Source organism: Cervus elaphus, chromosome 16, assembly GCF_910594005.1.
Source record: "Cervus elaphus chromosome 16, mCerEla1.1, whole genome shotgun sequence".
Lineage (NCBI taxonomy): Eukaryota > Metazoa > Chordata > Mammalia > Artiodactyla > Cervidae > Cervus > Cervus elaphus.
Window position 1 is genome coordinate 2,248,524 of NC_057830.1, and position 26,563 is coordinate 2,275,086.

Sequence of the window (26,563 nt, forward strand, 5' to 3'; positions counted from 1 at the left end):
GACTGCCCCCCTCCCCCGCCCCCATGATGCTGCAGCAAGTTCCACTCAGCTGTGCCTTCAGAGGCAGCAGTGGGTGAGGGACAGGGCACTGGCCTCAGGTTCAAGTCCCTGCCCTGGCACCAGAGTGCTGGGTGACTTTGGATAAGTCTCTTGCCCTCTCTGAGCCTCAGGCCTGCTCCTCCTGCAGCGGCGATCTAAGCCCCTGCTGTGCCGCTCTCCACAGGCATCATCAAGTCCCGGGGAGTCCAGGAGGGCTTCCCAGCAGCGGTCAGAACTGCCCGTGGGGGCTTCTCTGGTGACTCAGTGCTGGAGAATCCGCCCGCCAATGCAGGAGGCACGGGTTTGATCCCTGGTCTGGGAAGATCCCACACGCTCGGAGCAGCTAAGCCGTGGGCCACAACTATCGAGCCTGTGCTCTGGGGCCCGGGAACCCTAACTGCTGAACCCACACGCGTCAAACACTGAAGCCCACGTGCTCTGCGACAGGAGGGGCCCCCGGAAGGAGACGCCCACGCGCCACGGGTAGAGTATTTCTCGCGAGCCACAGCTAGAGAAAAACCGGCCAGCAACAAAGACCCAGCACGGCCAAAAAAAAACTACCCTCGGGACAGGAGAAAGTCACGTGGGCTGGGTGTCCTTATGAGCAGACGCCAGCCCTGGATGCTCACCGGCCCCAAGCCCCAGGGAGGTCAAGTCAGAGCGGAGAAGGTGCCCACAAGCGTCCCATTTTCCCCATGAGTATACTGAAGGGGGGGTGGCAAAGAGTCAGGCATGACTGAGCGACGGAACTGCACTGCAGTGATCCTGAGGACCAGCGAAGTGAACTGACTTACTCAAGGGCACTCAGTGAGCATGTGGCAAAGCTACGGAGTGTAACCACGTCTCCCGTTTCCAAAGCTGCTCACGTCATGGGCCACTAAGGCCGGAACCGTGGCCAACCCCCTCCCAGGTCCCTGACTGACGCCTCACCTTGCAGAGCAAAGCCAGGTCTGACTTGCTGCGCTGAGTCCATGAGGGCAAGGGACAGACAGAGTGTGACTGGGTTCCTGTTACATCTACACACAGCGAGGAACACAGCTGGCTGCGACATGATCATGCCACTGTGCTGGGCATTTTGCAGGGGTCATCTGCAAGGGAGGCGTCATTATCACCATCTTACAGACGCGGAGAACAGATGCCGGAAGCAAAGAGACTCGCCTGAGATCTCAAAGCTAGTAAATGTTGGAGGTAGGTTTCAAACCCGGGTGTAAAAGAATCTGTAAGGCCCACATTTTCCCCCAACGGCATGTTTTCTTAGAGCCCAGGTCACCAGGGTCATCCAGGATGAGAGGCAGGAACAAACCGCTGTTCTGAGCAAGGTCATCAAGTAGAAACGTTTTCCCTGTTGTGAGTGGGAGCGCCCTCTGGTGTCCTTTCTTGGTACCAGCGAGAAGCCTTTTAACAGGATCCCCTTGGTAGGGTTCAGCAAGACCGCCTTGGTCTTCTCAGAGCCTGTTTTTCCACCTGGCTTCAGAGGCCTTCCAACTGGGAAGCATGTAAGGAAGGGCAGCTGGGGAAGACGCTTCAGTGCCCCATGCTCATCTGGAAGTGACCGCGGAGGCTGCCTCTTACTAAGTCCACGCCAGGCTCCTCTGTCAGGGACATGCAATGTGGTCCCCACAAGCTCCTGAGGTTGCAAATCTCATCACCCCACTTTTCAGGCAAGAAAACTGAGGTGCAAAGAGGTCCAGCCCCACGCCCAGGGTCCCAGCTAATTGGTGGAAGTTTTACCCCCGAGTTTGCCCTTCCTGGGACCAGCCTTGCCCAGGTCCACCAGCCCAGGACATCCTGAGTGTCTGTGGGCAGTGGTCACCCCGGAACCCCATCTATGTGGAGGTAAAGAGACAGTGGGTCTGAAAAGCTTTTCCAAAAGGTGCTGAACGGACACACCGACCACTTCCATGGATTCCTTAGAGAGGAGGAAATGGGGAAATGAAGGAAGAGAAAGACCCTTAACATTTTTTAATACATCTCTAAAATGTTTTACTTGTTCAAGCATGTCTTCTATTTTTTGTCAAAAAAATAGAAACTTTTCTTTTAAAAAAGGAAAAGGGTTATTCAATGTCATACATCTCAGCTCCAATAAATTCTCTATATATGAATTTATAAATTAAAAGATACAGATTTCTAATGAGTGTGGACAGGCATTTCCTAATTAATTAACTCCTTCTAATCTTACTGATCTAGGAAATTAGACTTGGAAATATCAGTTAATACAAAAATAAAAGCAAGCTCTCAGGAGACATTAGTGAATCTCCAAGCATAAGGGGCAAGGTTTTTTTGGTAAAGTTTTTTTTTATTTTTTATTTTTTTAGTAAAAAATATTTTTAGTAAAAAATATTTAGTAAAAATATTTAGTAAAGTATTTTTAGTAAAAAATATTTAGTAAAAAAATTTTACTATTTTTTATTATTTTTACTTTAATATTTAAGATTGATTGCTGCTTTCTATGGTCTAATCATTAGTGGACAGAGATTGGCATAAAATTATTTGAACAAAGTCTAATAGAATATTTTCTTAAAAGCTATTTTCCAAATTAAAGTGAAGATACATCCACATATATATATATGTGGATGTATCGTTGTTGTTTTATTTGCTAATTTTGCATCTGACTCTTGTGACCCCAGGGGCTGTAGCCTGCCAGGCTCCGCTGTCCACGGATTTTCTAGGCAAGAACACTGGGGTGGCTGCCATTTCCTTCTCCAGAAGATCTTTCTGACCCAGGGATCGAACCCATGTCTCCTGCCTGGCAGGTGGTTTCTTCCCCACTGCGCCACCAGGGAAGCCCACATATCACGTGCTGGGCTAGGCGCTCGGTCATGTCCGACTCTGTGCGACCCTATGGACTGAAGCCCGCCAGGCTCCTCTGTCCATGGAATCCTCCAGGCAAGAACACTGGAGTGGGTTGCCATGCCTTCCTTCAGGGGATCTTCCTGACCCAGGGATCGAACCCAGGTCTCTCACGTCTTCTGAATTGGCAGGCAGGTTCTTTCCCACTAGTGCCACCTGGGAAGCCAGGATAAATTCTGTATCTATATATAAATATACACATCTATATGTTCATATAGAGAGAGAAAAATCACATACCATTTGGTGTATATCTCCAAGAGTAGAATCATGGGCAACTTTTACTTACTAAAAGCCTTATTTCTATGTTTGACATGTTACAATAAGCTTGTATTATTCTTATAGTCTGAAGAAAGGTAAAAGCTATAAAGAGCTACCTTTTTATGTTAAGCTCTTTATAAAACAAAGAAAAACCTACTGGTTGGCGCTGATCCCCTCCACCCTCTAATTTCAGGGTTCCTTATCTGAAAACAGGAGGGAGGACAGGAAGGATCCGAGGGATTCTGTGGGTTTCCCACTGTGATCCTTGGGGCCACGGGCTTCCAGGACTCAGCCCAGCCCAGACTCTGCTGGAACAAAGGGTTTCAAATAACCCAGCTCCTTGGGGTCTTTGGGGTTCTATCCAAAAGTCAAGAGGAGGAGGAGGAAGAAGAAAAGGAGAAGGAGGAGGAGCAGGGATCAAAAACAGTGCACTTTAAGGATCTGAGGGTCACAGACCAAGATCAGACAGGCGCTAGGAAAGCCCTTCTGGTGGCTCCCGTCCCTCCCCTGCCCCTGCTCACACCCCGAGCACAGAACCGGCCGTGAGGAGCAGGCTTTCACAGAAACAAGTCTTGCATAACAAGCTCTGCTCCTCGGAGATCCATAATTGATGAGGGCGCCAGGCCAAGAACCTTGGGCTGGGCCTGCCAAGGGCGGGGGCGACCAGAGGACTTGCGGAAGGCGGAAAATGGGACTGGCCGTGCACCTCACGTTCCCACCGAAAGCCAGGGCCTTTGAGCACTGAAGTCAAAGGCAGGAGGGGTTGGGAACCGCTCCCCTAGAGCAATCATCAGAGTACAGTCCATGAATATCTTGGGAAAATCACCAGAGTGGGGAGGAGACTTGCTAAATGTGCAAATTCCTAGGCTCCATCTGAGCTAAGATAAGAGACCAGAGAGCCTTCAAATGTTTCTCTGAACTAGGCCCTTCATGTCTGGGTTTAAATCCCAGCTCAATCGCTTACCAGCCCTGTAAGCCGCTTAGTCTGTCCACAAGTTAAGTCGCTGCTGTCCGTACAGAGGCAGCAGGAAGCAGGCACTGCGGCTCCAGGGGCCTGAGAAGTACTTGCCGGAGTGAAGGACAAACGGAGCGCGTGAGAGCAGCACGCGGGGCGAAGGGCGGCCTCAGGGCCGGTCTCTCTAGCTCCTGATTAAGGGTTCCTTCCACTTTCTGCTCTAGGAGCTGCAAAAAGTCCTGGTCTTTCTCCCCGTCCAGGGCCTGGGTTCCAAACTTCTCTCCTTCTGCTGGCACCAGGGCCCGAGGAGACTCCAGAAGGAACGCAGAGCTGGACAGGTCTGTAGAAGGCGCTCTAGGGAGCGCTGAACTGGCCGACAGGGGGCGCTGGGAGGCTCCGGGGAATCCAACCCAGCTTCGCCCAGCCCAGGGCTGAGGCCCAGTTCCCAGGACACACCCTGCCCTCTGCTATCTCTAGAGCTTTTCCATCATCTAATCTCTGGTGTGTCAGCTGGGCAGACAGCATTGTGCTAAGTCACTTCTGTCATGTCTGACTCTTTGCGACCCTATGGACTGCAGCCCACCAAGCTCCTCTGTCCATGGGACTCTCCAGGCAAGAATACTGGAGTGGGTTGCCTCGCCTTCCTCCAGGGCATCTTCCCCGCCCAGGGATGGAACCCATGTCTCTCACATCTCCTGCATGGGCAGGTGGGTTCCTCACCACTCGCGCCACCTGGGAAGCCCTGGGGTGTCAGCTGGGCAGACAGCATCACCACCCTGCTAACACCCCGCTCCAGAGGACCTGGAGGCCCAGAGATGGACAATGACTCCTCAAAGGTCGCACAGCATGTCAGCAGCGTAGATGAGGCTTAGTACCTGCCCTGAACCCCTGCTCACGAGAGGCAGATTGGTGTACTGGGAAAAAGCTGGGCGTCAGGAAATCTGGGCTCCGGTCCTGGCTCAGAGACTAACTTTCTCTGTGCCTCAGTTTCTCCTCCCTCCCTTCAAATAAGAGGTCTGCCTTCTGATGTTAAGGCCAAAGCTTGTGATCCCTTCCCTATCCTGACCAAAGAGAACCCCAGCTAAGCAATACCAGCGTTCCAGGAGCCCTTCCAAGATGCCAAGGCATCTTCCAGCTATGCCTTCACCAAATCCTCTCCCCAGGCCTGAAGGGCAAGTACAAGTGGCTCTCCTGAAACCGAAGAGGACAGGGAGGCTCAGGGAGGCCAAGTGGCTTTGCCAGAAGTCACAGAGCATACTGGGAACAGCCTCTTGGGGCTCCCAGCGTCGCTCTGCTCAGCCCCACCTGACTAGGGGCTGGAGCTCAGCGTCTTCAGAGTTCAAAAGACAGAAAGAGAATGGGATCAAGGGTCCCCTTTCAAATATTGAAAATAGGACCCTCTGTTGGCAGGGCCTCAGAACTAAAGGCTATAGGCTCAAGCCCTGGGCATGCTAGGTTTGCCAAGGGCAAACGCCATGCAAAGGGCATAGGGCACCTAAGGCCCACCTATTACTGCTGGGCAAGGAAAACCACCTTGTGGGGTGATGGAAATTTTCTTCTCTCAATTTAATAAGAAACCAGAGGCTCAGAGAGGGCGTGTGATTTGTCCAAGGTCACACAGCTAGCAAGGGCCCGAAACTCAAAGCCAGGGCTAGCCAACTCCAAGGGCTGAGCTCCGGCCTGTCTGCCTGCACACCCGCAGAAGCCTGAAAGGCGGGCGGGCGTGAGCGAGCCCGGCCACTGATGCCTCTGTCCCCGCCGCCCGGCGCCCACCTTGTACTTGAGGCCGGACTTGAAGTAGCCGAGGAAGGTGGCCGACTCGAAGCCCTGGACCTCCCGGTGCTGCACGGCCCGGCCGTTCAGGTGGTCGTCCAGCTGCACGGTGAAGATGGCGGCCGCCCCGCTCTCGTCCTGGCTGCATTCATTGCCTGCGGGACATCAGAGCAGCATGAGCCGGCTCCCGGCCAGCGGCCCCAGCCGCCCACAGCGGAGGCGTCTGGAGCCCCCAGCAGCGCCCAAGCCTGGCTGGAGAAGCTGGGAAAGGCCCTGCCTCTTGGGAGCCTCAGTGAATCCATCTGTATAACGGGGGTGGTGGGAGCTGACTCCAAGGTCTCTGAGAGTCCTCCCAGCACTCACTCACCCGAGGTCAGGCCAGAGAGCACCAGCAAACCAAGCCACAGGGAGGGGCCAGGACTCACAGGGTCACACGGAAGAGCCGCGGCAGGACTTCAGGCTCCCGACTCGGAAGGGCAAACAAGAATCTGGCTGGAAAGGGTGGGTCCTGGGTTTCTAAGTCACCCCCAGTTGAGTCCATAGACTGGCTTGTTTAACCCTGACAACAGTCCTACGAGGAACTGCAAAGCTGCTGCAAAGCTGGGATGTGATACTGTGCAGTCAGCACATCCAGTTTACAGAGACACGGAGTGTCTCGCCAAAGGGCAGAGCTGGGGTCTGAACTTGGGGAGGCTGGCTCGACAGTCTTGGGAACACGTAACCAAGGGCCTGGCACACACTCGATGCTCAGCAGTCGCTAAATTCCCTTCGGCGCTTCCGGGGGCCCAGGTCTCAAAGGTCTGCGCTCTACGCAGAGGGGCAGGGCCGGGGCTGGGGGCCCATCTCACCCAGCCAGTAGTGGAGGTCGTACTGCAGGTTCCCATTCCTCAGCTGCACCGTCTTCAGGATGACATAGGCATCGCCTGTGAAGAAGTCTCCATAAAGGTTGGGAGGCACGGGAACCAGGTCGAACTTCTCCACGCGCCAGATTTGCAGGCCGGGCTCCTTCCCCGCCTTGAGGAACTCGGGGTGTTCCACCACCATGCTTCCCGGCTGCAAGAGACAGGGCACAGCCTGAGCGGGGGCAGGGGCCGTGGCGGGGACGGACCCTGGGGCACGAGGGAGGCTGGTTTTCAGCACCAAGAGCACCTCACTTGAGCCTGACGCTCCCCACCGCATCCTAGGACCCCGCCCGCGACGAGTGAGCACCAAGGGCCGAGTTTAGGCTCCAAGCCCTGCCCTGGCCAGCATCTCCCGCGCCCTCTCGTCTCCCTGGTGATGGGGGCACAGAAGGCTCTGCCTCCCTTCTCGTTTCCTGTCTTAGTGCCAACTGGATGCAACAGCTGAGGCACACGGAGGTGAAACCAGGGACCCCCAGCTAGGAAATGACAGAGCAGGAGCTGGCCCAGACTCCAAGAGCTTTGGGACCACGGGGAGACCCCTCAGATGGCAACAGTAAATCTGGGGGTGGCCAGGGGCTCAGCTTAAACCTTTCCAGCATCCTCGGTGGCCCGGAGAAATAGAAGGGTCCTCATAGAGTTCATTAGCGAACTCCACCCTAGCAGATCGGGAGACTGAGGCCCCAAGAGGGGAGGGGCCTGGCCCAAGGCCACAGGGCCTGTCTGTTTTTGCTCTTTTTCCCCACGCCCCATCCACGCCCCATCACACCTCCAAGAAGGGCCTAGGTGGCTGAGCCCAAGCGGTCCTGCGCTGTCTGCCTCCTCCCTCCTGCCCCTAAAGCCCCACCCCACCCCAAATTCCATTTCTTGGAAAAGGCGAAAGGACGCAGCCGGGGTCTGCGGGAGCCTGTTGGAGATGAGGTGGCAGAGAACGGGGACAGGCGGTCAGACCATGCACGGCGGCTGGAAACGGAGCAGAGCGGGGTGGTTAGCTGGGAATCAGAGGAGGGAAGTCAGCAGGCGCAGGTCACCTCGGGCCGGATCTGGTGGAAGAAGTAAAAAAAACCAGATGGGAGAACTCAGGCAGCGGAGTGGAGAACATGAAGGAACAGCTGGAGGGAGGAGAAACCCGAGAAGGCAGAGGCGGTGTCAGAGACGGAGAAGAGGTGACAGGCGAAGGTGAGACGGTCCAGGAAAGAGGGGGGATCCAGGAAACAGGGGGATGCGGTGAGAAATCGGATGAGAAAGACTGAAATGAAAGGAGAAACCACAAGAGGCAAGGAGAGAAATGAGGCGGAGGGAAGGAGAAATCCGGCGGCAGAGATGGGTAACAAGTCAGAAGGCAGCGCAGAGGGAAGACATCCGGCCAAGGTGAGGTTAGCCTGTTGGGAGGGAAACAGCCAGGCTGAGGCCCCCACCCCTCTAGCGGAGCCCCAGAAGCAGCAAGAGATACTTACAAAGCAACAAAACAGTTTTTCCATTCTAGACCTGAATTACTCCCCTTTTCCTAGCGCTGTATCTGCAAGAACTTACAATAAAGAGTTACTCCGGGGGCCCCCCGGGCACTCACCCCCGCCTGGGTCACCCGCCCCTGCGGCGCCCCCGCCTGGGTCGCCCCCCGCGCCGGGGTGGCCGCGCTGGCCGGGTGCGACAGCGCGCCCAGCGCCAGGACCAGCGCGCCCAGCAGCGCGCAGCGATGCGCAGCCATGGCAGCGACGGCGGCAGAAGACGACCCGGGAGGCAGGCAGGCGGGCAGCCGGGGCTGCCAGGCTCGCCCTGACCTTAAGTAGCCGCCCGGCCCACTCCGCCCAAGCCGGAGACCGCCCCGTTTGGGAGGGCGGAGGGCCGGGCTGGGCCCCTGCGGGCCGGGGAGGGGCGGGAATCTGGGCTGGATTTTTTAAGAGACATCGGGGTTCCCACCGGGACAGACCCAACGGGCGGGGCCGCCCCTTCACTCCAGCTCCGCGGTGGAGACCAAGCACAAGGCCTGGCATACAGCAGGTGTTAATTCCGTGCACACTGCATGGACACACGCGGGAACGGCAGGGCCCCACCCAGCTCGGCTCCCTGTGTGATGCACGCGGGACCCCTCTCCCTCCACCCCTAACATCTCCAGCAAAAAACCACAGGAGCTAACTGAGAGGGACTGAAGGTTTTCAGCATCACATGAACATCCTTTATGGACTGGGCACTATTCACAGCCCCATTATAGAGAGGTGGAAATAGCTCAGAATGGTCAAGCAGTGTGCACACAACTAGGAAATGAAAGTCAAGACCGGCCCCCAGGTGGTCCGGGTGGACCGCCCGCTTAGGCAGCATGTGGCTGTCACCAGCTAAGGACACGGTTCAGGGGGCTGACCTCCACTGGACCCTTGAGCAAGCCAGACAGAGAGGGGCGGGCGAGCAGATCTCTCCACTTCTGGGATTGCAGGCTCCATTTTACTCAAAACCACCCTTCTTTCCTTCCTCATTAAAAAGTTACTTTTTATTTTTAAAAAACTATTTTGGGCTCCTCTGGGTCCTTGTGTTGCGCCTCCTTGCACCAGGGCTTTCTCGGGTTGCAGCAAGCAGGGGCTGCTCTCCAGCTGCGGGGCACGGACTTCTCTCTGCGGGGCACGGGCGTCTCTCTGTGGTGCCTTCTCTTCCTGCGGAACACGGGCTCCAGGGCAGAGGGCTTCAGCAGTTGTGGCCCACAGGCTTAGCTGCCCCAAGGCATATGATGTCTTCCCCAACCATGTCCCCTGCCTTGGCAGATGGATTCTTAACCACTGGACCACCAGGGAAGTCTAAAAGTTATTTGTTAAAAGTTTGTTTTTAATCAAAACTTAAAAGTCACTTTATTTATACAAAGTTTCACCTCTCAACCCCACTTACTTGTACCTCCAGGTAACTAACCCACTTCTAGCTTCCTCCTCCTTCGGCTGATGGCTTCATGGCCTGCCTTCCTGTGGTAGGGAACCAGCCTTTGTTGTTTGGGGTTGGGGTTGGGGTGGGGGGTTGTTAGTTTCGTTTTTGTTCTTGTGTTTTCAGTTTTAGGTCCTATCTGTGGTTCTCTCTGGGGAAGACAAGGATTCGAGCCTCCTCCCCTTTGCCCAGGCTCCCTTCCCATCCCTTATTCTCCTACTGGAGACTTAATTGGGTTATAAGTGCTATTCACACTCATCCAGGCCTGCTTCCCACCTTCAACAACCCCTCTTTCCACTCTCCCACGACCGTGCTGGACTCAATTTCTCTGTTTCCTAGCTCCCTTTGCATTCCAGATCTCCTTTCTCAATAACAGGGAAATGCAATGACAGGGAAGAGAACAAAGGAGCTGGAGGCCTGGGTTTGATGCCCACCTCCGCTGTAAGTTACCTTCTTCCTCTCTGCCTCAGTCTCCCCATCTAGTAAATGGGTATAAAGTGGTTGCTGAGAATCCAATCCGTCTGTGTGTGTGAAAATGGCCTGGTCTGCCAGTGAGTAAATGGGAGTTTCTGTCCTCCTTCCCCATGAGCTCCAGTCATCTGCCCCAGCTCCTCCTGGAGCCCAGCTTCTGTCTAATCAGGTTGAAGTTCGCCCTCCATCACACACAACTTCCTCCCATTTAAGGGAGACTGTGGGTCAGATAAAGGGCTAAAGGAACACTCACAGAGGAGATAAATCAGACTGCAGGGATTATAAGAAGGCTTTGCAGACAAAGGGACTTGTGACCTGGGCCTTGAAGGACAGGAAGGAGGGAGATTGAGAAGAGAGGCATTCCGGGGGTGGAACAGCACGGGCAAAGGGCAAGCAAACGCAGGCCACTGATAGGGATCCTGTCTGAAACACCAGGACAGGAAGAGATGAGGCTAGAGAGGGCGGCAGAGGTCACAAGGGCCCGTGTGCCACTCAAGAGTCTGAATGTTTTTTTAAGACATACATGGGTATAGGTTAAGAGTTTCTCAGAGAGCTGTTTTTTGTTTATTTACGTATTTATTTTTGACTGTGCTGGGTCTTCCTGATTGCAAGCGGGCTTCTCTGGTTGCAGCAAATGAGGGCTACTCTTCATTGCAACGTGCAGGCTTTCCTTGCAGTGGCTTCTCTTGTTGCAGAGCATGGACACTCTAGCACGGGCTCCAGAGTCATGGCGCACGGGGTCAGCTGCCCTGCGGCACGTGGACTCTTCCCAGACCAGGGATCCAACCTGTCTCCCCTGCACTGGCGGGTGAATTCTAAACCACTGGCCCACCGGGGAAATCCCTGAAGAGTCTGAATTTCATCTTAGTGTCTATGGGGACCCACAAGAGGCCCCTGACTCCTCAAGGCTGTATGTCTGGTCCTGGGCCTGCAGAGCCTGCACTGGACGTCTCTGGCCTAAACTCAGAGAGCTCTTCCCTCTCCCTAGGCATTTGGAGGGTGATAAAACCCCACTGTTCTCATACGCGCCTGATGGAAGCATAACCCAGTTTCCCCTCTCTGGAGAGCAACTGACATCTATACAAATTCAAAACAGCAATGAGACCACAGTGCCATTTCCTTCAGTATGGCTTACAGAGGAACACAAAAATATACGTGCAAGGGTGTTCACTGAAGCATTGTTGGAAGAAAACTGGAAAGGACCCAAAGGTCCTGGTTAAATAAATTATGGAGCCGCCATACAATGGGCCACTCTGCAGCTGTGGAAAAAGAACAAGCTAGCGCAGACTGTGCCCAGCACCCAGCAGGCAGTCAGCAAACATGGAGCGATCTCAAAAAAGCAAACTGCACCGCGACTCTGTTGTGGCTCCTCTCTTCTGGTTTATAAGGGTGTCTGCTTCTGCATACATATTGTCCTTAAAAAAATCACGGAGAGTAAACACCAAACTGTCAAGTCAGTTTGCTTGAAAGGCATGAAGAAGCTGGGGTTAAGCACCCACATCACTGCAGTTGGCGTGAGCGAACACTCTAGGGTGATGAAACATTCCAACACTGGATTACAGTGATGATTACCCAACCGAAAAAGGTACTAAAAATCATAATGCTGTCTGCTTACAATAGGTGAGTTGTTAATGTTAATTACACCTCAGTATACTTGTGTGAAAAAAATTTTCAATGTCCTATAGGGTTTGAAACTATTTACAAGTGTTTCTCCGATGTAGTTTTTTTTTTTTTTTTTTAAAGACTGATCTAGGAATAATACCTTAAAAATAGATACAGTAATATCTGCTCATTAGACAATATGGAAAATTCAAACCAGCAGGAAGAGGAAATTTCCTTGTCATCCCCAGTCACCTCCACCCCCCACCCCAAGTGAACCTGAGCCGGCATCCAGCCCAGCCGAGCAGTCCGTTCTGCTCAGCTGGTGATTAACAGAGGGCTGGTGTGGCTCGGCCTTGGTCCCAGGGGTCACGGCCCACCAGCCCAGGGTCACTGACCCCAGGTTAATGATCACAAAGGCCCCTGCAGCTGTGCCTCTCACATAGCCCTGAAACCTGGGTCCCTGGCGCTGGAGACCTGGGCAACAGGCCCTGGCCCCTGCCCTCGGAGCATCCACGGCCTGGAAACTCTCAGTGCAGGGCAGTGATGTGCGGAGACTGTGATGGGACCACAGGCCCCCGGGCTCCCTGCCTGGAAGGGGATGTGTAAGTTCAGAAGAGCGGGGAGAGCTGAAGTGCAGAAGAAAAACCTCTTAAGCAGGAAGGAAGAGCTCCCCACCCGTGCCAGGCTTGCCTCTGCTGCTGATTTCCTGGGTGACTTTGGGCAAATCACCGTCCTTATCTGCTCTTCAGGGTCTCCATATGGAAAAGAACGGCCAGGCCCTGAAGCTCTGACTCTGAGCCTCGTTCTCAGCCCCAGCACTCCCCAGATCCTGGCTCTGCAACCACATCGGGAACCTACAGGTCTCTGAGCCTCAAAGTTCCCACCTGTAAAACGGGGACAGCTGTCCAGGTGCCTCTACAGGTCCTTCTGAAGCAGACAGTGCGGAGCCCCTGACCTGCACAGGGCGGGCACAGCATCCCTAGGAGCTGCATGCCACCGCACCTCTCGGGCTGGGTATCTCTGGGAGAAGACAGGGAGGAAAGGCGGCCGGCTCTGACACTCAGTCTCTTCACAGCCACCAGGAAACAGAGACTCGGGGAGTTCCAGGCACTTGCTCAGGGCCCTTCAGCTGGAACGAGGCGCTGCTGGGATTCAAGCTCAAGGCTGGCTGGCTCCAGTGCCCAGGCTCCACCTGGGGCTCGGCAGGGCCCCCAGCACCATCCCGCCTGGGCAGCAAGGGGACAGCAGCACCCATCACAGGGGGAGGGCTGCAGCTGCTGACCCAGACAGCCCTGCCCTGCCACCACTCGCCACGTGAGCGCGTCCTAGCCCCCGCCCTTCTCTGAGCCTCAAGAGGTCCCCCTGCCCTCTGATCTCAGGTGCTCCTGGCTCCTGCCTGGTGCTCCACACAGTAGGCAGTTTCCAGCATCCAACCACATCCCTGCGCTGCAGCTCGGTACCGGACCGCCACCGCCCGCCACCAGCCGTGGCCCTGCTCCCTTGGAGACCTCAGGCTAGCCTCCGTGTCTCCGTGGGCCTCCCAAGGCAGCTACCAGCGCCGGGAGGAGGCAGCCTCACCCTCCGCCCCCGGCCAGAGTGTACAAAAGGCCTCGGCCGCTCCTGGAAGACGCCGCCCTGTTCTTTTCTCTTTGCACCAAACACTGTTGTTCTTGATTCCCAGGCCGCCGGCCACTCACGAGGCCCACTCCCTCTTTTTCGGAGCTTGTTTGCTTGCTGGCTCACGGCTGGGTTCTGGGTCCTCCTGGGAACACCCGCCCTGCTGGCCGGGGTTTTGTTAAATAGGACAACAGTCAGTAAACAGAGAAGCCAGTTATGAAACCTGGTAAAACTGGACAGGGTCTGAGCATGCGGAGCCCTGGGGACCTGAAAGAACACGTGTTTTAGAATCTGGGAGACTCAGCGCCTGTGATCAGGGCCTCAGTTTCCTTATCTGTAAAACGGGGAGCTCACAGGGCAGTGAGGGGGTTCAAGGTCTGACACACAGCACATTCGGAGCTCCTAGTGCCCCGCGTGTGAACACAGAGGCCTCTCAGCGTGAGAGGGTAGAGTGGTGCCCGAGAAAGGTTACAGGTTTCACAGTGAGCGTCCTGGGCTCAGGTCCGGGCTGTGTGACCCAGAGCTAGTTGCTTTCCCTCTCTGAGCGCTGGGTCAGTCACTTGTAGAAAGGGACAGTACTGCCCAGTTGCAGGGTGGCTGGGAGCTCTGGAGCAAGTAGCCCAGAGCAGGGCTTATTTGTAGCAATGTTCAACAGATCACCCTCTCTTTGCAGACTGTGACCCCAAGAGCAAGAGAGTAACTTCTCAGAGTCACTTAGCGAGCACCGTTCCCAGGCCAGAGCCGAGGCCTGAGCCCACGACAAGGCCCCCGGGAAGGGCCAGCTGGACCTCTGCCCTGGCTCCATCCATCCCGGGCGTGGACAGCTGTTGGGGAGACAGCCAGTGAGGCTTGGCTGAAGCCACCTCCAACAGGCCGCCTCTCCCAGGGCCCGAAGCCACTGGCTTTTTCCCAGCCTCCGGAGGCTACCCCACGTAGTGCCGAGAGCCAGGACAGGACGTTCAGAAAGGGCTGGCCCTGCCGCTTCCTGACCCCGTGCCCTGGGAGCAGCCAGATCTGGCCACAGGTATGAGCCAGGGCCCTGCCTGCCAGGGTCCCCTTTGGAGTCGGTCTCCCCCTCTTGGGGGAGGCAGCGGCCCTGGGAAGGTGCAAACAGCTGCAAACAACCGTCTCCTCGCTGCCCCAGGACCCCACAGCCCACCAACAGGGAAGTCCAGGCACAAACGCACATCAGCGGCAGGACAATGAGGCCCAACTCCAGGCACTGTGAGGCAGGACCAGTAAAGATGGGGAACACGGCCTCCGCCTGCCAAACTCCCGGGGCAGCAGGGCCTACGGGGCCCCAACCAGAGCCAGAGCAGCAACAGCTGCAGGAGGGGGCGTCCTGCTGCAGAGGCGACGACCTTCCCAGCAGGAAGAAAAACAGTCTGCGAGACTGTGCAAGGGGCTCCTGCCAGGAAAACCTGGGTGTAAATCCCTGACCTACCACTTCCAGCTGTGTGGCTCGGCTCTCTGAGCCTCAATTTCCTCATCTGTAGAATGGGATTAGAGTAGCCTCTTGCTAGGGTTGCTGTGAGAATTTTATAAAGTAAAAGCCGTCTGGGGCTTAGCACAGTGCACAAGTATCAAGGAAGCTGTGGTGGCTGTTTGCTGGGGGCTTAGGAAGCCTCTGTTAATCTCTCTCTGACACTCAAGCTCCTTACGCATAAAATCAGCGTTAAAATGTCTTTTCAAAAGGTGAGTGGAAGGATTTCCCTGGTGGTCCAGTGGGTAAGACGCTGTGCTCCCAATGCAGGGGGCCCAGGTTCAGTCTCTGGTCAGAGAACTAGATCCCACATGCGGCACCTGAGACCTGCCATAGCCAAGTAAAGAAACAAAGTAAACTCTATTAAGGGTTGATTGAGACCATAAATGTGGAAGATCCTAGGATCATGCCTGACATAAGACAGAGGTTCAAAAATGCCAGTATCCTCCCCCTTCTCCCAGAGAGATAAAGAGTGGCGCAGCAGTGACCCAGCCAAGGAGATGCAAGTGACGAGCAAACCAGCCCAATTCTAAAGACCCTTCGAGCCCCGGAACTTTAATAAGATTCTGAAAAGAACAGCAAGAGGCAAAATAGTTTGTGCCTCTGCTCCCTGCCCCACCGCCGCGCCGCCTCCCCTCCGCGTCTGTCTGGGGATCCAGTTCATCCTTCAGCAGCTCCCTAGGCCGATGGGAACCACAGGGTCAGGACCTCAGAGGACGGTGACAGGTCCCTCCTGCCGCAAGCTCCAAATGGAGCCTTTCTCTGTCCCCAAGCCCCTCACAGCCAGCAACAGCGGGAGCCCACCCTCCGGGCGCCAGCTTGCACCTGGCAGGCAGAACTTCTGAGAATCATAAAGGGGACAGAGGAGACAGTAGAGAACCCGGAACAGTGAGGGGAGCCTCGGCCAGCTCAGGGTACCAGGAATGACCGGCAGGGTGACGGCTGTGCAAACTTCCATCCAGGGGAAAATAAGATAATGTCCAGATTGAGTATGGTCGGAGCCTGAATTCCTACCTCAGGGGGCACTTGGGCAAATGGCCCTTCTGAGCATTTCAATTTCCTCCTCTATAAAATGGGGTGATGAGTCCTACCCTGGGGGTCGTCTGAGAGAACTGAAGGAGCTCCTGGTACACAGCAGGCGCTCAATAACCACAACCACCCCTAGAGTACGTGTCTAGGCCCTGCAAACATGCCCACTAGCCTCCCGTACCCACCCTTGGCTTTCATCTCTGCATCCCTGCCTCCAACACAGGGGAGGGCTGGAGGGTCCCAGCCAAGGCCCAGAGACCTGGACGTGCGGCTGGTGCCAAGGACAGGGACACATCTCAGGAGAGGGTCTCCAGCCAGCTCTTCAAGAGCCCACTGTGCCTCCTGCCCCATCCACAAATCTCTTCATGACGCCCTCCCCTCTCCTCTGGTCTGCTCCCACCCCAAGGAACAAGGGCTCAATCCCAGCCCTGCCTCTTACTACTTAGGTGACCCTGGGCAAAATGACTCAACCGTTCCGAGCCTGGGTCCTTGGGTACAGAATCGCCAGATTATCTCCCAGGCCTACCATAACTTGATACCGGTAAAAATCAGTTATGGAAAAACTCCAAGTGCTATAGCGTGGTTAGAAATCGTTTGCAATTTATCTCAAACGCTGAACTACAATAGAACTACCAGAGGTTCAAAGATATATTTTATCCTTGCTAATCCCTTTCATTTTAATAAGGCTTTTTAAAAACGTCCTTTCCCCTCTCAAACATAAACAGAGGTATAAGACTGGAATGCTTGTGTTCCTTTCCCAGCTCAGAGAATAAGCATCACCAGCTGGAAGAATTAATGAAATCCAGTCCACAGAGCACACGGCCTGGCACGTGAGACAGCTCCGGAATGGGCGTGGCCTCCTCTGCAATGGGCGTGGCCTCCTCCACAATGGGTGTGGCCTCCTCGCCCCAGGGGTGCTTCCGGCCTCACCTCCATCCGGGTATATGCCCAATCACCCGCATCATCTTCTAGGGACCCCCTCCTGAGAGCTTCCAGAACCCTCCGGAACACTCCAGAGTCAACCCCCCAGGACATATGCAAGGGCTGAGGCCAGAGCAGGGATGCTTAACCCCACGCACTCCCCATTCACGCTCACTTCCCCGTCGGCTTCCCAGACGCCGTCCTGGTTCAGGGTCCCCATCTCCCCTATGGAACCACTGCACCAACTTCACCAGTGCCTTCAACTCTCCATTATCCACAGAGACCACGTCATTCCCGACTTGGAACCTTTCCGCAGCCCCGCGTGCAAACTGAAAGAAGTCAGGCCTCCTAAGCTTGGCTTCTAAGGCCCTCTGGGATCCGGCGACCACGTGCTCTTGTAGCCTCATCCCCTAGTGCCCCCCACGCTACCCCTCTGCGACGCCTCCCGCTTCTACATCCTCAGTCTCCTCTCCCCAGGAGAGCGGGGTCTAGCCTCGGCTCTGCTTCTGACTGTGAGACCTCGGGCCGGCTCTTTGGCTCTCTGAGCCTCAGTCTTCTCATCGGCCTCTTGGGGAACTTGTGCAGATGAGACGAGATAAGGGAGTGAGGGTCAGATGCCGGGAGGGCTCCAGAAATGCAAGCCTGTGAGCTGCAGCCGCCTCCCTGCACTCTGACAGCAGCTAGCAGGGCGGATCGGCTCCTCCACCTCCGTAGGGGCGGGGGCTCCCTCTCCCCTAAGCCCCGAGCAGAGGCTCACAGCCAGCAGCTGCAGCCAGGGAGGGGGGCAGGAGCGGGGGCGGCTTAGAGGAAAATTACTCAGCGCTGGCCCAGCCACCAGGGGCTCCCAGCTGCCTCTGACAGCGGGGATCTGGGGGCCTGGCAGGCTCTTCCAGAGCCAAGGACTTGGCCCCAAGCCTTGACCCCGGTCTGAGCTGGTGGGATGGGGGGAGGGGTGGGCTGCCCTGGGCCCCACTCCTCTGGGACACTCCCACTCTTTGGCAGAAGAGGAGGAGGGAAAAACAAAAACAACAGACAGGCCTTTGTCAGAGGAGAAAACCGGCTCCTGCCACTGCATGCTGGGGCCCCGGGCGCTGACCTGAGAAAGGGACCCTCTGTGCCCTACTGCCAAGCATCAAACCCCACACCCACCCTGGGGACCTTGTCCTGGCGTCATATACCTGGCGCCACGCCCAGCGTCACATACCCCCACGTTCTCTGTGTCCCATACCAGGCCTTGTGGTCCTCACACGTGTCCCACCTGTGCGCCCGGGGCACGGTCCTCATGCTGTGTCCCACGTCACTCCCACCTTCGATCATGCCCCCCGCATCATGTCACATCTGCCGTATGAGGGGCTCTGCACAGGTGGTCCCCGACTGGCGACGGTCCAACTGCACGATTTCCTGACTTGTGGATGGTGCAAAAGCGATACACGTTCAGTAGAAACCTGCTTGGAGTTTTGATCTTTCCTGGGCCAGCGATCTTTCCCAGTCGGCCACATGATCCCCAGGGCAACAACCGGTAGGCTTACAACCATTCTGTACCCAGACAACCATTCACTGTTCATCGACAGTACAGCATTCAAAACATTGGGTGAGACGACATTTAAAAAGAGTCTTCGTGTTAGATTTTGCCCAACTGTAGACTAGTGTTAAGTGTTCTGAGCACATGTAAGGTAGGCAGGCGAGGCTAAGTTATGATGTGCGAAGCTAAGATAGGAAAAGTGTATGATTGGAAAAGTGTATGATAGGAAAAGTGTATGAAATGCATTGATAAACTTGAGATATTTTCAGCTTATTGGGATGTAACCACATAGTGAGTCAAGAAAGATCTGTACCATCTACCTACGATCTTTTCAATGTCACGTCCACTGTCCCGAGCCCCGTCCCCTGGAGAACTGTGTGCCATAACCCTTGTCCTGGGCCCACACACTGTGTCCCTTGCTGCATGACCCCCACGTGTGAAGGTCCAGGAGGACAGGCTCTGGGGCAGACTCCCAGCCCTTCCGACTGTTACCTCCATGACCGTGACAAGCCACGCCCCTTCTCGGTGCCTCAGTTTCTCTGGCTATGAAACGGAAATGATATTAACACTCACCTGCTGGGTGCTGTGGGGACTGAAGGAGACAGAGCAATTCCAGGGCTGGGCCCAGTGTTTGACACACAGCGAGTCTGTGGGTGTGGTACCTGCAGGCTCCCACGACCCCAGCACCTACCACGCATCAGACACTCTATCACTTTAGTGAAATTCAAACAGCAGCTACAAGGAGGCTATACTTCCCCCTCTAACAGGGGGGAAAAAAAATCAAAGGCTCAGAGAGGGGCGATGACCTGCCGGAGGTCACAGAGCCAGAAAACGGTGAGGCTGGGAGTGGCACGCAGGCCCGTGCATCCCGAGAGACAGAAAGGAGACTACTGAGGGATTAGGGGGTGGGTGTGCAGCTTGCCCGCCAGCAGGCACGGGCCCCTTTTAGGGGAGATGAGGGGTAATGAAAATGTGCTTCAATTGGACGTCTCGTGATGACGATGGCGTAAGTCTGAAAGTTTACTAAAAATCACTGAATTAATTCAAACTGGTGAATTATATGTATATAAGTTATCTGTATACTTACTCCAGCAACTGATGTAAATCGTACTTCAATAAAGCCGGTTTGTTTGTTTAAAGCCCATGTGCTTTCCGGGCATCATTCTGCCAAGACATTCAGCAATAAAAGTGCTCTCTCTGTGAGTGGAGACGGCCAAGCAGTGGCTGAGCAGCCCCTCTGAGACCCGGGGGCGAGCAGCCCTGGGCTCCCTGGTTCCCTGACACCTCCACAGAGCAGGTGTGCAAGCCGAATCCCCTGGGGAGCTCCGGAGAACTTGGATTCCCAGGCCCCACGCCCAGCTTCGGAGTCTACGGCTCCGGGTGGGGCCCGGGAACCTGGGATTCTGAGGCTCAGCCCACACTGGGAACCACTTGTCAAAGCCCAGCACCTCTCACGCTGGGGGAAACTGAGGCCGGGCAGCCCTGGGGAGTTGCCAGCTCTGGCCATCGAGCCAGGGGAGGGCCTGGGCGGGACTGGAGGTCCCTTCCTGGCTCCTTTCTCCTTCCCTCCTCCGCCCACTCCATTCCTCCTGGCCCCCAGCCTCCTGGTGACTCAGGCCTCTGAGTCATCCAGTGGCACCACAGAGGAAACTTCTTAGGCAAAACAATCCCCAAACAAAGCCTCCCCCATCTGGGGAACAGGATAGGCCCAGGAGGCTAAGCCAGGGAGGGGAGGGGAACACAGGGAGGAGCCGGAAGCTCGGACCCCAAGCCCACGGAGCCCTAGAGAGGGCGCTTCCCTGCTCCCCTGAGTAAACGGCACTCACTACAGCACCCAGGAGGCTCACAGTGGGCCAGACAACATGGTAAGTCCTTCTCAGCTTCGTCTTCTTGACAATGCTTCCCAAGGCTAGCACATGCCCATTTTACAGATGGGGAAACAGAGGCTCAGAGAGGGTCAGCCCAAGGTGACACAGTTAAGAAGTGCAGAGCAAAGCCCGGAACCCAGGACTATCTGGCTTCAAAGTCTGGCTCTCACTCCTACGCACCTTTTAAAAACACCTCCTGTGTAGCCCGGCATGTAGACAGTGTCTCACCTACAGGAGACAGGTGAATGGCCCGGGAGGGGCCCGACCACACAAGCCTTTCTCCCTCTTCTCCCCGTGTCAGGCTCTGCCTCAGGACTTCCCGGCCCTGTGGGGTGTGCACATGAACTTGGGGGTTCCTCAGCAGCGGGAACACAAGGCAGGAAGCGCCCAGGGCCTGGTGAACCACCCGGGAGCAGCCCGGGAGCGGCAGGGCCCTGACGGATGAAGAGAATGGGTGTTTGTCTTTGGGGAACAGGGAGCCGGCAGGTAGGAGGAGGGAACAGCAGAAGCAAAGGCTCAGAGGTGCGGCCCCCCACAGCAAAGTGTAAACGCTGGCCAGGAGGGCCTGGGGTGAAGACCTGTGGGCAAACACTGGAGCGCCCTGACTGCGAGGGGTCCTGGCCCGCCTGAGGCTGGGGAGGATCTTTTCAGCCCAGAGAGAACAGGCTTGGAGCTGGTTTCATCTCTGCACGGGGCCTGGCCAGCGGCTGAACGGGGAGTCAGCACCCCTGGAGTCCTTCTTTCAAGCAGGCTTTGGGGACAACCCTAGACCCGCGGCTACTCACCCACGGGTCAGAGTCGCCCCCGAGGGCCTCTTCCTTCACCATGGCTGGGCTGGGCAGAGGACAGGCGAGCCTCTCCCGACCACACCGACCTAATCGCATCAGCCTATAAATAGGGCCCTGTGGCTTGGTCTGAAATAGCTGTGCCAGGCCCAACTCCACAGGCACCACCCGGGCATGCACGGTTCCGGAAATGATCCTTCTCGCTGACACGATTAAAACCCCAAACTTCCTCGGGAAACCACTGTGCATGTTCTAACTCAGTCTCTTAAACATGAGGCAGTGCACTGAGGGGGAAGCCAGCCACCCACGGCAGATGATGGCAGTGGACCTGTGACTGTTTTTCTGCTTTCTGCTCTCGGGGACCCTGAGCAAACCACTACCCTTCTTTGGGCCTCAGTTTCTCCAAATGTTCAACCTCCAAACTGGGAGGTTGAACATGATATCATTGGGGCCCTTCTAGCCTGGATGCTCCCCAGAATTGTCTCGGGGTAACCCCTACCCTCAAATGCTCATGCCACTGTTACCCCCTTCCCAGTTGACTTGGGGATTTTTTTAAGTTAATAATGACTGGTATTTAAAAATTAGAATTGCAATAAATACTTGAGTCAGGTCTACGCCCTGCCACTGAAAGGATGGGTGACCTTGGAAGGGTCACTGTCCCTCTCTGGGCCCCAGATTCCTCAGTCATAAGATGAAGGTGCTGGTAGGTTGATGCCCAAGGTTTATGACTATTTTTAATTAATTTTTTTGTGTGTTTGTTTAGTATTTGAGAGAACCAGGATAGGCCAGCCTGTGCTGAGTGCTGGGGCTAAAAGACAGCCAAGACCTGGTCCAGCCCTCAGAGCCGAGCCCTGTGCCAGACCCCAGTGGGGATACGTAAAGGCATTTCCAAACCACTTGGCATCCCACTAGAGGCCTCTTTCAGGGCTTCTGGGGACACCTTGCTTCCAGTTCAAATTTCAGATTTACGGTCACAAAGGAGAACTCCCCAAGGGATGGATGATGACATGGACTTGGCCACTACCTACCAACAGGGAAGGAAAGATAACCAACCCATCACTAGGTACCAGGCATATGCTTAGGACTTCACGTCCCATTATTAACCCTCAACAACCCTACTGTCATCCCCATTTCACAGATGAGGAAACTGAGGCTGAGAGGCATTAAAGGACATGTCAAGGGGCACAGAGCAAGTCAGAGCTAGAGTAATGCTCGGACCTGTTGGCCTCTGGAATCCAGGTTGTAATCAAACCCCAGTGAAACAACTGAGGAGGGCTGACCAAAGGGGGAACGAAGGACAGGGGGCGGGAGAGAAACAGGCCCAGAGCGGTTTACTGCATGTGTCGGCGGGCGGGAGGGACGAGGCTGCGCCCAGTGACACTCATTCTCTCCAACCAGTTTTCTGAGATCCACCCCCTCTGCATCCCGCCAACTGATTGTTGTCACATCTCACTGCTCAAGCAATTCCTCAGCTCCAGACCTGCCTTGGGTCCCGGCATCCAGAGGGTCAGGACCCTGCCCTCAAAGCCTCCCCCCTGTCATCCCACCCTCCTGCATTAGCCACTCTGCCCACCAGCTCCCAAACACAGAGGTGCCCCCAGGGGGCCGAGGTTTTGCACGCACCCCTCCCTCAGCAGAGCGCTAGACTCGGGGGACGCCCTCTGAGGCTCCAGGGGCCCCCGGGTCTGATTCACCTCCGCTCTCCAGTGCAGAAGCTTGACAATGAAAACACGCAAGGAGCCCAGAGAATGCTGGAAAGCGCACATTTGCAGGACGGCCCGACACCAAGCCTCATCCTGAGGTGCAGCGTCAGGACGCCACAGTGTGGAAGAGCCAAAAATTACAGCCTCAGGGCTCATCAGGGTGGGACTTGGCGACTGTCTCTTTCAAGGGTTCTGATACTGAAATTGGGGCAAAACTCTCCCCTACTTTAAAACCTCCAGTGCTTCCCCAGGGGTCCAGATAAAACCCCAGTCCCTAACCAAGGCCCCCAGGGCCACACAGCAGAGGCGCTGCCTGGCCTCCAGGCCCTTCTGCCTTTGTCGTGTTCTTTTTTTCCAGCTCCTCCAGGCCTGGCTCACGCTGCTTCCTCTCCCTCACACTGTTCCTTCCATCTTCGGGTCTGAGCGTTTTCGGGAAGGCTTCCCTCATCTGTCCAGACAAGAGCCCGTCACACCCGCCCAATGCCGTCCGCTCTCACAACGCGGGTCCCTTCCTTCACAGCTGGAGAAGGGATGAGTCTGTTACGTGGGTAACGGCTTCTGTTCGGCTTCCCTGGTGGCTCAGCGGTAAGGAATCCGCCTGCCAGTGCAGGAGACCTGGGTTCCATCCCTGGTTTGGGACGATCCCCTGGAGAAGGGCATGGCTATCCACTCCAGCATTCTTGCCTCAAGGATTCCTTGGACAGAGGAGCCTGGCGGGCTACAGTCCTTGGAGTGGCAAAGAGTCAGACGTGACTTAGCAACTAAACAATAATAATAACTTATATAAGACCCAAGATGGTAACACCCACAAGGGCTGGGAAAATCTCATTCTTTGCTGATTCTCCAACCCCCAGTCCAGGGCCTAAATAAATATCTGTCAAATGAAGGCACACAGGCATGAACAAATGAATGAGCGAATGAACCTATAGGTTTAACTCCAGACAGAAAGTGGTCAGAATCCTGCTGAACGTTTGAGGGAGAAAAAACCAGAGCCCCAGCTAAGAAGGTTGCAGAAGGAGGAGACAAAGTGAACGATGCAGGCTGCCAGAAGCAGAGGAGAGAGAACGTCCAGGAGGAGGAGGCGCCCGGGGCCGGGAGGCGGGACACGGAGAGCTGAAGATGGACACGGACAGGGTCACCGGGGAGTGGGCAAGAGGCGGGCCCGCACCGGGGCGGCGGGGCGGCGTGAGCCTGCAGAGAGGCCTCGGCTGACAGGCGCTCCGCGGCTGCGCGCTTCTGCAGAAGCGGGAAAGCGGAAGATGGTCCCCGTGTCACTTCGCCAAAGCATTCAGAGAGTACAGCCCTTTCTGGGGACAGAGCACGCAGGCCATCGGGCTCTGGGAGTTGCCACGGCTCTGAGTCTCAGAGTCAAGAGCATCAGAGCCAGGACGGCCCCGCGGTCCATCGGGGCAGCTGCGGGAGGCCCCTCCGTCTCGGCCCTCTGTGGGAGTCCCAGCGTTGAGGACGCAGCATCGGAAGGCCCTTGCATCCGAGCTTGGGGAGAGAGGAACAGCACCAACTGTGGTCGGCTTGTCACGTCACCGCCTGGAAGCCAGGCGGGCTGCGGGGATGAGTAAGCTCTGGAGGTACTCGGCCCCTTCTCCTTTCGGCAGCCAAGGGTGATGTCACAACCCCGAGGGGTGTTTTCCAGGCTTTCTGCACCGTTACTATCAGAAACTCACTTCTCTCTGTTTCAACACTGGAAGCTGGGTTATCCCCCCAGTGGTGATCCTTCCCCTTTTTTCCAGCTCACGAAGCCCTTCGGCACCTGTGACCTCACGCAGTCCGCATGACAGCCTTGTTAGGTGGGTGGCGGAGACCAATGCACCCATTTCGCAGGCAGAGAAACTGAGGCCTGAGCTGGGAACTGAGCCAGGTCTCCTGCTTCTGGCCAGAGGACCCTGCACCCGGTGCCCTGCCTCTCACCGCCTCCGGGGGGTCACCTGTGAATCTGACAGTCAGGTGGGCCCCGCCCTGCCAGCCGTCCCAGGTGAGTATGACTCATGCTCCTTCCCTGTGACTCACACCTCTCACTCCTTCTCTGGTCAACAAGCCCCGAGCCTTGGCCGCCGCACCCCAGCTTTCCTCACCCTTCGGAAGAATTCCTGCACCTCCTCCTCACGGGAGTCCACCCTCCTCCCGAGGCGCTCACAGAGGCCTGGAGGGGGCAAGTGTTTCCTACCGCCACCCAGCGCAGAAGCAGCACGGCCGGGGGTGGGGGCCCCGGAGTCCTGGCCCCCAGCCCGCTTCTTGCCTCTTCCCCAAGGGATCACCCTCGCCTGGCCTCCCTCTCTAGGGAGGGTGAGGAGCAAATGAAGCAAGGGCAGAGTGCTCTCTGAGCTTTCCTAGAAAAGCGCCAGGGGCTGCCTTTGCATCCATGTGTGCCGACCGACGGCTGCTTCCCCAGGCCCATCCAGACCCCCGGGCAGGCAGGCTGGGTTTAGGGGGACCCGGGGGTGCCTGCACTGCTTTACCTACCTCGTGGGGCTGTGAGTGAAGAGGGCGGTTCCGTCGGAAGGGGTCGGCACCAAGGTGGAGGCGCAGCTCGGGGGGTTAGCAGCACCACCTGGAAAGAAAGGGCCAAGACTCCCAGGCTCAGGGGCTCAAGGTCATCGGGTCAGAGCCCATTTCATGCTTCAGCTCCTCCCCAGCCCCCACCACCCCCCAACCAGGGTCACATGCCCCTGCTTGCACACCACCTGCATTGGGGCACTCACTTCCCGCCAAGGCTGCAAACCTTCCATTCCAGAGTCTGGCTGGTTAAAAGAACTGTCGCTGGGATGTGCTGGAATTCTCTCTCCCTATGCCCCACTACACGCTGGTCCGAACTCTACCCTCTGGGGTCACCTGGAACAGCCTGTCACCCTGTTTCCCAACGGCTCCTTAGAGACTCGAAGACGGTAACCCTGGGTCCCTCAAGTCTTCTACAAGTTGTACACCCCTTTTGCTGCAGCTCTTCCTGAGATCAAGGTGTCTGGTTCCCTCCCCCAGCTTCCCTGATGTACTTCAAATGAACCCTGTCCCTACTGACAGCACAAGACCCAGAATTAAACACTTGGATGAGCTCTCTTCAGGGCAAGGCAAGCGGAACTCTCACCTCCATCATTCTGGATACCATGCTTCTATTAATACAGCCGAAAATCCCATGAGCATTTAAGGTAACCCCATTGTCAGACTGAATTCAGCTTATGATCAGCTTCAGAGCTGTGGCTTAAGATCCTGAAGTTAGACAAAAGGGCCCTTCATTTAACTAATATGTAACAACCAAGTTACATCACTTTTCTGAGCCTCCCTTTCCTTCTCTGTAAAACAGGAATTATGGGGTAGGTACCCCATGAGATCATCGAGTGAGTGAATAAATGAGTGAAAGTCGCTCAATCATGTCCAAACTCTTATGACAATCAAATGAGATAAAATACATTAAGGATTTTGAATAATGCATGTGCCTACTCTATCACTTAACTCTCTAAGTCTGTTTTAGAAAGTGTATCTTTCTCACGCTGTACTTACGCAGACTGTGGAGCCATGCTGCTTGCCTGCCATATTCCCGCCTCTATGCCTAGCACTGCTCCACTATTGCAGGACTGTATTGCCATTGTATGCTGACGAGTCTGTGTCTCCCATGAGGCCATGGGCTCCATTAGGTTGCGTGGCTGCTGAAGCTCCAGGCCTGGCAAGTGACCTGGCAGACAGCAGGACCGGAGGGTATGCTGGGTGACCAAACGCAGGGCCAGCCCACGTGCACCCACAGTGGTTTCTGCAGCCGCATCTTTCAGCACCCACACTTTCAGAGACACCCTGGGTCTTCACCCTTTGTGACTCCCAGACTCCCAGTCAGCCACATTCAGGGAGCCTCGGAGCAAACGGGCTCCTGCCTGAACTGG

The 26,563-nt window shown here is 55.9% G+C and overlaps 1 protein-coding gene across 5 annotated transcripts in view; it reads right to left on the reverse strand.

Annotated features, from left to right (window-relative positions):
- The window catches only part of GSN (gelsolin), a 56,844-nt gene that overhangs the window by 18,834 nt on the left and 11,447 nt on the right, over nucleotides 1–26,563 (reverse strand). The window contains exons 2-5 of one of the 5 annotated variants that reach the window (XM_043927922.1): nucleotides 25,158–25,245; nucleotides 8,232–8,293; nucleotides 6,724–6,928; nucleotides 5,876–6,030 (exon numbers count right to left, since the gene is read on the reverse strand). In XM_043927922.1, the coding sequence (XP_043783857.1) occupies nucleotides 5,876–6,030; nucleotides 6,724–6,928; nucleotides 8,232–8,255 (384 nt within the window). In that variant the 5' untranslated portion in view covers nucleotides 8,256–8,293; nucleotides 25,158–25,245. Of the gene's footprint in view, nucleotides 1–5,875; nucleotides 6,031–6,723; nucleotides 6,929–8,231; nucleotides 8,303–8,344; nucleotides 8,561–25,157; nucleotides 25,246–26,563 lie in introns of those variants that run through there. The other 4 variants (XM_043927921.1, XM_043927923.1, XM_043927919.1 and 1 more) reach the window with 4 other exon arrangements.